The 12,783-nt window shown below is 39.2% G+C and overlaps 1 protein-coding gene across 2 annotated transcripts in view; it reads right to left on the minus strand.

Annotated features, from left to right (window-relative positions):
• Positions 1-12,783, minus strand: part of LOC109084125 (1-phosphatidylinositol 4,5-bisphosphate phosphodiesterase beta-1-like) — a 91,073-nt gene that overhangs the window by 70 nt on the left and 78,220 nt on the right. For both annotated transcript variants that reach the window (XM_042755925.1, XM_042755924.1), the window contains exons 29-33: positions 9,922-9,998; positions 9,650-9,739; positions 9,358-9,414; positions 7,766-7,853; positions 1-1,347 (exon numbers count right to left, since the gene is read on the minus strand). The exon at positions 1-1,347 is cut by the window's left edge and continues 70 nt beyond it. In XM_042755925.1, coding sequence (XP_042611859.1) covers positions 1,123-1,347; positions 7,766-7,853; positions 9,358-9,414; positions 9,650-9,739; positions 9,922-9,998 — 537 coding nt within the window. In that variant the 3' untranslated portion in view covers positions 1-1,122. The remainder of the gene's footprint in view (positions 1,348-7,765; positions 7,854-9,357; positions 9,415-9,649; positions 9,740-9,921; positions 9,999-12,783) is intronic.

The raw sequence follows: 12,783 nt of genomic DNA on the forward strand, positions 1-12,783 counted from the left end.
GACCTGATTTCAAGAAGCTTCACGTACATCAACATCAGTGTGGAGAAACTTCAAGTGAAAAGCGTGTGAAGGTGTCTCTATGACTGTAATTTTTCTCTGAAATACTGCTAGTCAACAAGCTTTACTCAGTGCGCTAGACGCCCACAGACTGTTATATTACAATGACCAGTTTACACATGATGCATTAGAGAAGGTAAACGTGTTCAGAGACTCGAGATGCTGTTCATGTGTGTCTCAGATGTGTTTAGTGTTGTCTCGTAAACACTATAAAAGAACCTCAGAAACTGGCAGCGAGTCTTTCACACACACCTTCACTTCTTCCATCGGTAAACACATTCATTACATTAATGACAGTGTATTATTGACATGAAAGTTCATCTTCATTTGAAAACTTTGGTCCAGTTGGTGGTCAGTTATGGTTTGTTTTGGGCCATAAACATTTTGTTAGTAGTCCAAAAAACAGTGTATTTGTGGTCAAATATTCCTCTTTGTGGCACATAAGAATCTTTGTTAAACATCAACCTGCAGTTGTAACAGTACACCGAGCGCTAGTGAAGTGAACGTCATGGGTTCGATTCCCAGGGAATGAATGAACTGATCAAATGTGAACTCTGAATGCAGTGTAATTCTGCTAAATGCATAAATGTAACTGTAAATCTTCATATACTTGTAAAAAGAAAGTTTTCCTTCCACATCACATATTTGTACAATAACATGCAAGCAAATGAATCACTTGATGCCTTTATGTTTCATATCCATGTGTTTCTATATATATATATATATATATATATATATATAATGCATTCATACAAAGTCTAAATTGTATTAGAATGGTTCATGACAACATATGTGACCTAAGCAGAGCCTAAATTTCATATTAAAAGAGCTGCTCAAAAGTGACAGCAAGACTCATCTAAACATACACAAGAGTCCGTCTAATCACATATTTAAATCCACATAAGCAGTGAGTTCTTGTGAATACTACGTTTTAAGAGTAAGAAGAAAAGAACAATTATTTTAAACATTTTCCTAGTAAGTCATCCAGTCTTCACACTAAAAGGTGCACATTAAATCAGGGAAACTCAACAGCGTATGAAGTACAAAAACAAAGGTGCAACACACTCAGAGCGGCGTGTCGAAGACTTTCTCTGAGGATCGCTCCTCCACATCTTCAGCTGGAGAGAGGGCCACGTGCTTGAGCTTCCCCGTCACTGTAGAAATGGGAAGAAAGTCACTGTCTGGGCTTAACTTGCCTTTACAAGCAGCAGAATCCTGCACGAATTCTTGGATTTCTACTGGAAGCCTCCGAAACTTGTCCTGATACTCCTGGTCCAGCTCGCTCTGAAGCTGCGGAAGAAAGCGGTACAAAATCAGACGAGGAAGCCATGCAAAACAGAAGCCTCCAGATCAGAGCATCTCAACTGGTTTCGTTTAAGATTTTACTGCACTGATTTGTGTTTAATGGTGTATTTTCTTTTATCTCTTGTTGTTTTTCTTTCCATTTGTTGCTATCATAGCAGGGAATCCACAGGGAAACAAACAAAGCCATATTTCTGGGTCGTGATCCACCAGTTGAGAAGCTCTGATCTAGAGCCTAATCACAAAGCAGATGTGAAGCCAGTGAGAGAATACAGCGCTGTAACATGAATAAGCACATGGATTAAATGACAAAATAAAGCTGCACCATGTTAGAATGAGTCACACCGACCGCAGGGGAGTAAAACCACAGCCTGAGGTTAAAGGTTCAGATAAGACACGATCTCAGAAGATCAACACGATTTCATCTCACTCAGCTTCTGCCAGCTCTGGGAGAGACGAGTATCCTGTTTTTCTCCAGGCACAGACTCCCCTAGTGATTAAAGATGTCAGAATTGTATTCATTCTGACCCAATAATTGCTTTACTGCTTATTTGACTGGTTAACTACCCCGCTCGCTCTCCTGGGAACGGTGTAATTAAAGAAAGCACCAAAGATGAATCGTGTCAAAGACTGATTTCGAAACATTCACACTTGCTCGTGATCTGAGAGCGCCTCTGATCTCTGCTTGCGCCGGTTAACCCTCAGAACAGGTTTAGTTCTTCCATGCACTGCTTCAAGGTGGTTAAGTCAAGAAGGCACAAGCGAAGCCTGGTGTAAAGTTCTTTACCAACACAGAAAACAAAAACAAACATCAGCCATTTCCCCTGAACTCTACACTTGCACAGCCCAAATCCTCAAACCGGTTAAGCGTCGTCTTCTCAAAGGTCACCTTCTAGAAAATCAGATTTTCGACGGCTGACAGCGACATGCAATGGCCAGATGGTTCCCGCACAAAGCCTGACCTACTTAGGGGAAGGACATCTGCTGTCCCCTGCTGGACAAGACACAAAGGCCTGGGATTGAAGTGGACATAAGCATGACTCTTCGCCAAGACACCCAACTGTGTTTGACTCCTGTCAGACGAGCCACGTCTTTATCACCTGGGCTCGGAGGTAATTAAACACTACGGGGCGTGGAGATGGCACACAGGACGTTTGGGGGTCGTCTTATCCTACTGCTCTCTCATTCAACTTGGTATTACAAGCACTTCCTGTGTCTGTTTGCCTCTTTAAAGGGATACTCCACCCCAAAATGAAAATTTTGTCATTAATCACTTACCCTCATGTCGTTCCAAACCCGTAAAAGCTTTGTTCGTCTTCAGAACACAATTTAAGATATTTTGGATGAAAACTGGGAGGCCTGTGATTGTCACTTTATGTATTCCCCAGTTAAAAATGACTAAATGTCAGCTAACTCTCAGAGGAGACTGTTAGGTGAGGTTTAGGGTTAGTAGAATACTTTGGCATATACTTGCAAAGTTTCTCGTAGTCAGTATGTTGTGGGTATGTTGTGAACCAGTGTTAGCAGATATTAAGCAGACACTCTACTAATACTCTAATGACTGCTAGTTGACATGTAGTTACAAAGTTACTTACTGTTAGTAGAATGTCTAAAGTGGACCATCAAAATAAAGTGTAACCGTCCGGTCTTGGTTATTTGTGTTAATTAGGTATTGTTCATTGGGAAGCCCCCCTGTGTTGTTCACCAAAATCATGTAATAATTGTATTTTTGCAAAATTAATATACTACATTTAATTTCAATAATGTTTTTAATATTTTGCATTTGGAGTGTATTTCATGTTACTAATTAATATTCATATCTAAATTATGGACTATTTTCTGTATAAAATGTAAAAAAAAAAAATATATATCATTTTTCAATTACAGTTTTTTTTTTCAACTGCTTACAAACATTTTCAGAACCTTACACACAAATCCAAGAATGGCACACAAAATGCAAAATGCCTCACATCTCTTGCAAAATGAAGCACTGCATTCAAAATATCTCAAACATATCTCAAAAGCAAACATTTGCAAACAACTTTGCCATAATATTAATTCCTGTTAGATTTTTGTGTTACATTGAGAATTGTGTGTTGTGTTTTGCAAAAAGTGTTTTATGAAACTGAAAACTGAGTCAAAGGCTGAGAATTAGATTTGGTGTGTGCTTCTGGTGTTTCATAAACTGGGTGACAAATAAAGATTTTGTGTGTAAGGAGTTGAAAACTGTTATACAGTATTTAAGTTAAAAACAGAGCAAAAGTATTTAAATCCATTGAACACAGGCAGATTTGTTCTAATTTGTGGAAAGAAAAGAAAATCATCTGTAATACCATGAGTATCCATTAGATACCAGTAAAAACCAGTGCTGTGTATTTCTTAGTTTCTGAACAGTGTTTTCAGATGAAATTGTTTGAATTTTCGTATTTTTGCCTATTTCCCATTTATTTCCTATGCTGGTCATTTTTCATCTCGAACAACACAAGTGTGACTATTTTTATTTTTTTTATGACAATTTAGCTTTTTTGAATCAGTCAAGTCCATGATTTTTTGGGGTCACACAGAGACTGCTATAAGTCTCCGAGTTTCATACCATTCCAATGAAGTATCAGTTTTTTAAAACTGATGATTCGAAATGAAAACGTTTGTAATGTAGGAAGGTCCTCAGCAGAACAAGCCATGTTTTATCCTACATCGTCATGAAATAAACAACATCTTTTTGTTTTGTCTTAACTGAATGAAACACACAAGTTACTTCTTTTAACAGTAGTCCAAAAAGATGAACGATTGATACCCAGCCCTTCTCACTGAGTATTTGTGCCAAACAAAGAGGAAACTTTGAGCCATTCAGTCATTACAGAGCTGTCCTTTCTGAAATAAAAATACATTTTAAGCCTTATGGGGCTGCTGCGATAAGGACTGATCACAGTTCAGACGTACTTTTACTGTAAGAAATGTGCACAGTCAAGAGATTAAAGATTCAGAAAAGTCACTATCAAATCAAACATTTCCCTCACGGAAACCAGCATCTCCTCAAGCTCCAGAGCTGAGAAACGCCTCAAAGTCACTGACCTACAGAGACCTGCAGATGAAACCACGGCCCATTCTAGTTTCTGTTCTCTCCCGACTCGCAGTTAAAAATGTCTTTCCTCAAAAGACTCATCATCTGTCAACAAACCACGCTCACGCTCTCTTAAAGCACTCAGGGAGGAGAATGACCTTCTTCAACATCTGTCCTAATTCTGGTCCGCCATCGAGGGATGTGAAGCTTCTGGAATCTAGATTGAATAACTTGAGTGGAAACGTTCCCTTTTCACACTTGTCACATGTTCGTTCACAAACTCACTAAAAGATTAAAGACCCATCAGCATCTAACGCACACAGAGACTCTATAATCAGCAGCGTTTGATTATTAATCTTCAGTTCCGCTAGGTCGTCTTTCCTCAACGAGAGCAGGTTATTTCCAGCCGGAGGTTTGTTTGTGCTCCTCAGGTCTTTATCGAGTGACAGTGCTTCCCCTGGCGAGAATCAGGAGGGTCGTGTGAATTATTAATGAAGAGCCGCTCACATCAAACACGGGAAAAACGCGGTCACAGCGAGAGCCGAGTGAACACAACGCCTCAATCTGCTCCCAGTGTCTCACAGGCATCTCCATCTGTCTCTACTGTGCTGCGTTTGGCCATAAAACATAACATTCTGTGGGACTGCAAGAGCGCAATGTTTTTAACAATAAAATGCCTATAAAGGAAAAGTTCTTCCCAAAATCATGTGCTATTATTTTTGACAATTCAGAGTCCAAAAGGGACCAAAAACACAGTAAAACTATTATCGTATGCTGAATAGAGAAGGAGATTTGTGAGATGAGGGAAAGAATACTTCAAATGATCACAGCAGAAATAAAGTAGCGCAACACCATCATTATTCCAGGATTTTCCCTGCATCTGGCTGAGAAGTGCAACACCAAAGTCTAGCTTTAGCCGTTACACTTTTTTGGCTAATGGTTGCAGACTTGTCTTCCAGTGACTTTGGCAACACCTCCCACTCTGGTTATTATGGGGTTGGATGAATGTTGCCATGGCAATGGCACAGCGCTCCTACAGCTTCATTCAGCATCAACACGCTTTCAGAGAGGAACACGTCTACAACAAAACCCAGAGCAACAGGGCTCACGAGGTGCCAACGTTCCCTTGCGGAGAAGTTCATGAAACAAACACCAAAGTGAAGCTGAAAGTCAGATGATTGGGGTGCTGGCAGGACGCTAACGTGCGACAGCAGCTGTCAGCTTCACACTTGCTTCTATTTAAACACCGACACATGTTCTCACAAACATGAATATAGGCTGCTGCTACAGAAGTGGCCTTCATCGCTGAGGTCTCTGAAGACCCAGGATGCTTATAGCTGTCCATTAGTGCCTGATCCAAGTGTAAAAATAGGTCAGGCCTCTCTCTCTCTCGCTCTCGCTCATGTGCTTCCGAGGGCAGGACTTCAGCTTCGTACTGGTTACTTTAACTTCAGACTGGCTCCTGATGCAAACACAAGCAGAAGTCCAGTCACCAATCTAACGGTGACTCGGCTGTGATTGAGGTTCCTGACACACTCCTATAAATCACCAGTCTGATGGAAACAAGGCCCAGATGGACTGATGCTCCATAATTTAAGACTGTGAAGCTCTGTCTCTCTAGTGACGCCAAACGCATCAGGCCTTCAGTGACCGAGAGAAAAACAGTCATCACTAATCAATGGCAGCGATCGCTGGCTGGAACTGCTGATTGGTAAATCTCATCAACAGCCTCAGCGAACACCAGATCCCAGACATGACAACATAAAGAAGTGAAGCAATTCAAGTTCTCTGACCAGATGAAAGATTCATTATTCTGTCATCATTTACTTGTTCAAACATCGTCTCGTTGTTGTTGTTTTTTTACCATGTAATGAAAGTCAGTGGCGTCTGGTGTTTGGTTCTTCCTCATCATCATTCCTCAAAATATTTTTTTTGTGTTCCACTGAAGGAGAAAGTCATACAGGTTTGGAGCGACGTGAGGGAGAGCAAATATGACAGAATGCTCATTTTTGGATTGACCGTCCACGTAACAAAACGCAAAAATAAAACAAATGAGGACATATAGTGTACATACTGTATATTTCCTGAATAAGACAGTGACATTCAGCACAAACACATGCTGGGTTTCATGTTTTTTTGGGTTCTCTCCATAGGTGTAATGGTTTTTATTCTGTACAAAATATATTTTCTATCGCTCTACAGCAGCCCTACACCTAAACCTACCCCTCACAGAAAACTACTGCCAATTTTAGATAAAAAAAAAAAACTTTATTCAGTGTGATTTATAAGCTTGATTCCTCATGGAGACCAACAAGTCCTCGTAAGGACAAGGATTTCGGATACTGCCTCCATTGTGGGGATTCTCCCCATAACATATGGTTTACCAGGACCACAAATTTACACACACACACACACACACACACACACACACACACACACACACACACACACACACACACACACACACACAAACTGAGACACACACTCTCTCTCTCTCTCTCACACACACACACACACACACACACACACACACACACACACACACACACACACACACACACACTCTCTCTCTCTCTCTCTCACACACACACACACACACACACACAAACACACACACACACACTGAGACACACACTCTCTCCCATGACAAAGGATAATCTATTTTGTATATTATCACACACACACACACACACACACACACACACACACACACACACACACACTGATATATAAAAAAAAAAAAAAAAACACACACACACTCACGCACGAGCACACACACACACACACACACACACACACACACACACACACACACTCTCTCTCTCACACACACTGAGACACACACACGGGTCAGTAAAGCTGGTTACTGAAGGACGGTTAGATGAGGTTGTTATGATCCAGAGTTTGGGTTTTGGTTAATTTGAGCGAATCAGGAAACACAAGCATTAACCCTAATGTCAGATGAGTATCTGTGATGAACTGAATGCTGGGATGCAGCACTGCTTACCTTCCACTTCCTGTGAGCCGTCCTCCTAAAATAACAGTGACAGTGAGGAGACACGAACACACCGCAGGTATGTGTGTGTGTGTGTGTGTGTGTGCGCTCTTCTGCTGAGTGTGTGTCTGTGTGTGTGTGTGTGTGTGTGTGTGAGCGAGAGAGAGAGTGTGTGTGTAAGAGAGAGAGAGAGAGAGAGAGAGAGAGAGAGAGAGAGAGAGAGAGAGTGAGTGAGAGTGTTTCTGCAGTGTTTAAACTGTGTGTGTGTGTGTGTGTGTGTGTTTCTACAGTGTTTAAACTTCCCCAAACATGCTATGGTTTATGAAGCATGTCTTGAAAATGACTCTCACCTTTGGTTTGTCGTCCAGGATTTGTTGTCGAATATCTTTATGTTTTTCCAGCAATCTCTCCAGACGTTTGTCCTGAGCTTCTTCCAGCTGGAAAACACACAAACATGCACACGCTCACAGACGTGTTGCACATGTGACAGCGGAGTGATGAACATGTCACAACAATACTGAAACAGGACCAGCCCTCAAATAACTGACCCCCAAAACAGCAGCCTCTGACTGGCTGACAGAAATCTTCACGCAGCACAGACACTGATCCAGCAGTTTCTCCCAGAGACACAGACCTCAGCACAATACCCACATTATTTATCTTACCACAGCAGCAAAAATACCCTAACAATACAATATCAAGCAGGATCACAGCCGTGCCATTGTTCTGAATAAACTGTGATTGGCTGCAGTTGATCACATGACTGATGTTCTGACTCTGAATGCCATATTGAGTAAATACAGCAGTTCATGAACTACAAATGGGTTTACAATTAATGCTCAATTTACACACAATCTTCCACTCTGTCCATGAAAAAAACTCAATAAGACACACGACTTCATTGCTCTTCAAGGCCTCTAACACAAGCTTGCTCTATTCTCTATTCTACTCTACTTTTAATCTGTTTTCTTTTTATTAATTATATAATTTAAAAAAATTGCTGTGTACTGCATTAAGCTAACTGAGACTTGCACTGCAAAAAAAAAAAAAAATTATTCTTATATTTTTTTATTATGCTTCCAGACAAGATTTCTAAAATCTCTTAAATCAGAAATGAATAGAACAATGATATGATTTTCTAGATAATTATAAATTATTGTCTTGTTTTCAGAAAAATCTATTTGAAATTGGGTTTTTATGATTTATATTATTTCAAAGAGAAAATAAGATTATTTTGCTTACTCCATTGGCAGAGTATTTGGCTTGTTTCAGTCAAAAACTCACTTAATTTTGACTTGTTTTTTCTCTGAAAACAAGGAAATAATTTTTACTTCATTTCTGATTTAAGATTTTTTATAAAAAATTCTAAGTAAGAAAAGTATATTTAGCAGTTTTATAGCACTTGCGTATCATTGCTCTCTTGTTTCTTCAGCTGTCCTCATTTGTAAGTTGCTTTGGGTAAAAGCGTCTGCTAAATGACTGAATGTACAGTAAATGTAAATGTATAAAGACAGTCATTTGTCGGCACCTGCAGGTGTAACTATGTAACTGCAGGATCAGCCACAGTACACTATACATTCCATGAAATAGAATAATCTTCAGCCTGGCAGCCAGTAATAACAAACAATGCTTTCTTTCCCCTTTTAAATATTGCCCTCTTTTACCTGAAGTCTATTTTGCATGATCATACGATATAGGTTGCATTAAATTATTTGCATTTAGCCAGTTTTTTCTCTTGAGTACATGACCTGATCAGAAGAGTTGAAGACGGCTAATGGAAAAATAGAGTCCACTTCAAAATTAGAGCTGAAGCATTCTTTCATTTTGTGAGAATATACAGCTACTCTTGATTGTCGGTCAAATGAGAAAGACACAGACTGTTTAATTAAATTTTTTTCTATTTGGTGTTTTTAAAAATAATAGGACTGCTATTCATTAGGTCCGTTTGATGGACTGCACCACCTCGTTCACGTGTGATCTGTTCATCTCCATCTTTTTCCTACAAAACAGGATGAGTTTAGCTTCAAGTATAATCTTCATCAGACTGGCCACTAGCAGTTGTAGAACCAAAGATGATGGTGTGTTCGGATCAGCACCAAACCCTGATGTAACTCTGCTCATCAAGCAGCTCTGAGACGATGGGCTGGTGAGAATGTTGCTCAGTCCATAAACTCTGACTGTTGATCCAGGAACACGTGATCTGAAGATCCTCACAAAGAGTTAAAATCACTCACTCCTCAGTCAGAGTCTTCTCCAGCGTTCGGGCTTCTTGAAACTTCTCCTGTCGTCTCTTGTCCATCCTTTTCTTCAAGTCTTTGTTTTCTCTGAAAAAAGGAAACCATGAGATATTTTGAGGGACAGTGGTGTCCAGACAACACAATGACCTTGATTAAATGGACAAGACCACGGACAAAGACATTTTTCAAAAGAAAGTCCCACAGGTTTGAAGGACATGAGGAGAGTAAATGCTGATTTGTGGGTGAACGATCACTTTAACATCTCTTACTTCTCACACAGATCCTTCAGTTTCTTCAGCTGGTTACTCTGACACTCTTCTGCCATAGCCGTGAGCTTCTCAACAAGCTACACCGCAAAAGAAAGCCAACATGAATGTAAGCGAACATCTCGCACTGCTGATGTACAGCACACGCTAACGAGACAGGAAACGCAATCTGATTGACCGTCTTTCTTAAAATCTAATCAGCAGCTGATGGACAGAACCAAGCCCCGCCCTCTATTTGTTGTGTATGAACGTGTGGAGGCTCAGATGTGTGTTTAACACCGACTGACTCTTCCTCGTGTTCCACATCAGAACATCAGAAGATACAAGAGACTGATGCAGCAGCAGAAAACAGCTAGCAGTTCACACACACACACACACACACACACACAAACACACACAAACACAAACACACACTCACAGACACACACACACACACAGAAACACACACACACCTGACTGAGCACTAAGCGATGACTCATTTACCATATGGACCTTGCAGATAAAGTTTCAGAAATGACAATTTAATAAAAAATATTCTAATAGTGTTGAAGTCAAGACCACCTAAACTAAGACCAAAACTAGACCAACACTACACAAATGATATTTAATCAATAAATACAATTAGAATAATGGAGTTGGGCAAAGATACATCAGTTTTTGAATCTATGGCTACATTTCTCAAAACTCTATACACAAAAACCACACACACATCATACAAAACATCACACACATCTTACAAAAGCAAACACTTTGAAAATTGTTTTAACTCTTCAAAAAAAAAAACTCTACACACAAACATAAAATAATTAGCCACATACATGCCAAACTACACACAGAAGTGAAGAATGTAAAGCACTGCTCTCGTGTATCTTTTGCGTGTTCAGAGTGCATTGGAGCACAGGAGTGTGTCACAACTCACACGTACTGTACATGCATATGCACATATACACTGAATATACAGTATGCATGACTGATGAATCAATACTGAACTGAGTCGAGCTGTAGAATGACACTATTGACTAGTCAGAGCCGCTTTACAGCAGTATGTGAAGCTCCTGTGAAACAATCTTTATTGTTTAAAGCACTTTAGAAATAAAGTTGACTTTCTGACTTGGCTTGTATGCATGTTCAGTATGGATGGATGGTTAGTATATATATACATAAATATAGTTTCAAATGGTGTTTGTAATACAGAGAACTGTATTTGGAGTTTTGCAAAAAAAGTTTGTTTTACAATATCAAACAGAGTTTAAAGCATGTAATGAGCTTGTAGTTTTGCAGACTTGGTCTAAAGATGAGAATATGAGTGAATGGTTTGAGTGAGTGAGTCTCAAGTACAACCTTTAGTGTCTAAGCAAAAAAAAAAAAAAAAAACCTGTAAAATAAAATACCAAATACCTTAAATTTAAGTGTATCAAAATAAACTATAAAATACAGCAGCCACACCATGTATCAGAATAAACTACTGAATTTTTAAAATATATATATTTATATATTTGTAACATATGTATAATAAACACTGCCCATCCCTGAGTGGTTACAAATCAAATTAAATCACTACAATCTACAACTTTGTGCTGCAGAAGTGGTACAGAAATTTCATCTGAATTGGTGCAACTGCATGAGTATTGTTCACATCTATGTTTTCAAAAAAAGCATTTTTGAATAAATATACAACCCCAATTCCAGAGAAGTTGGGACATTTTGTAAAATGCTATAAAATCAAGAATCTGTGATTTGTTCATTCTCACAAAAGTACAAAGAAAAGATTTCCAAAGTTTTCACTGACCAGCGTAAATGTATTTTGTAAATATGAACAAATTTTGATTTTAATGGCTGCAACACATTCCAAAAAAGTTGGGACAGAGGCACATGTAACTGTGTCACATCAACTTTCCTTTTAATTACAATTAAGGATACTAATTGTTAAAGTTTTGCAAGCAAAGTTTTTGTCCAGTCTCACAAGATACAAGAAGCTCAGCAGTCTGTGATCACCGTTGTCTGATTCTCCTTTTCATGACTGGTCATGCATTTTCTTCTGTTACAAAAAAGTGTTCCCGTCGCTTCATATAACCCAGATTGCACGTCTGATGGCAGATGGAGTATTCTGACGATGACTTTTATTCGTCTTTTATGGACCTTGACACTGTTATTTACTTGGCAGTCTATGGGACAGTCACAAGCCTCCCGGTTTTCATCCAAAATATCTTAAATTGTGTTCTGAAGACCAACAAAGCTTTTACTATATTTCTTCGCGGACCAGTGAAATTGAAAATTTGAAAAACTAACAGAATGCATAGTCGATATAAAAAACTGGATGACGAGTAATTTCTTACTGCTAAATTCTGAAAAAACTATAGGACCTAAAAGCTCTGCATGTAATAACCTAGAACGCTGTCTAAGACTTGATGGCTGCTCTGTGCTCTGTCAATTCTTCGTCATCAGTTAGGAACCTATGTGTGCTATTTGATAGCAATCTTTCCTTAGAAAGCCACGTTTCTAGCATTTGTAAAACTGCTTTTTTCCATCTCAAAAATATATCTAAATTACGGCCTATGCTCTCAATGTCAAATGCAGAAATGTTAATCTATGTGTTTATGACCTCAAGGTTAGATTATTGTAATGCTTTATTGGGTGGTTGTTCTGCACGCTTAGTAAACAAACTCCAGTTAGTCCAAAATGCAGCAGCTAGAGTTCTTACTAGAACCAGGAAGTATGATCATATTAGCCCGGTCCTGTCAACACTGCACTGGCCCCCTATCAAACATCGTATAGATTTTAAAATCTTGCTTATTACTTATAAAGCCCTGAATGGTTTAGCACCTCAGTATTTGAACAAGCTCTTGTTACATTATAGTCCTCCAC

Source organism: Cyprinus carpio, unplaced genomic scaffold (genome assembly GCF_018340385.1).
Source record: "Cyprinus carpio isolate SPL01 unplaced genomic scaffold, ASM1834038v1 S000006758, whole genome shotgun sequence".
Taxonomy (NCBI): Eukaryota; Metazoa; Chordata; class Actinopteri; order Cypriniformes; family Cyprinidae; genus Cyprinus; species Cyprinus carpio.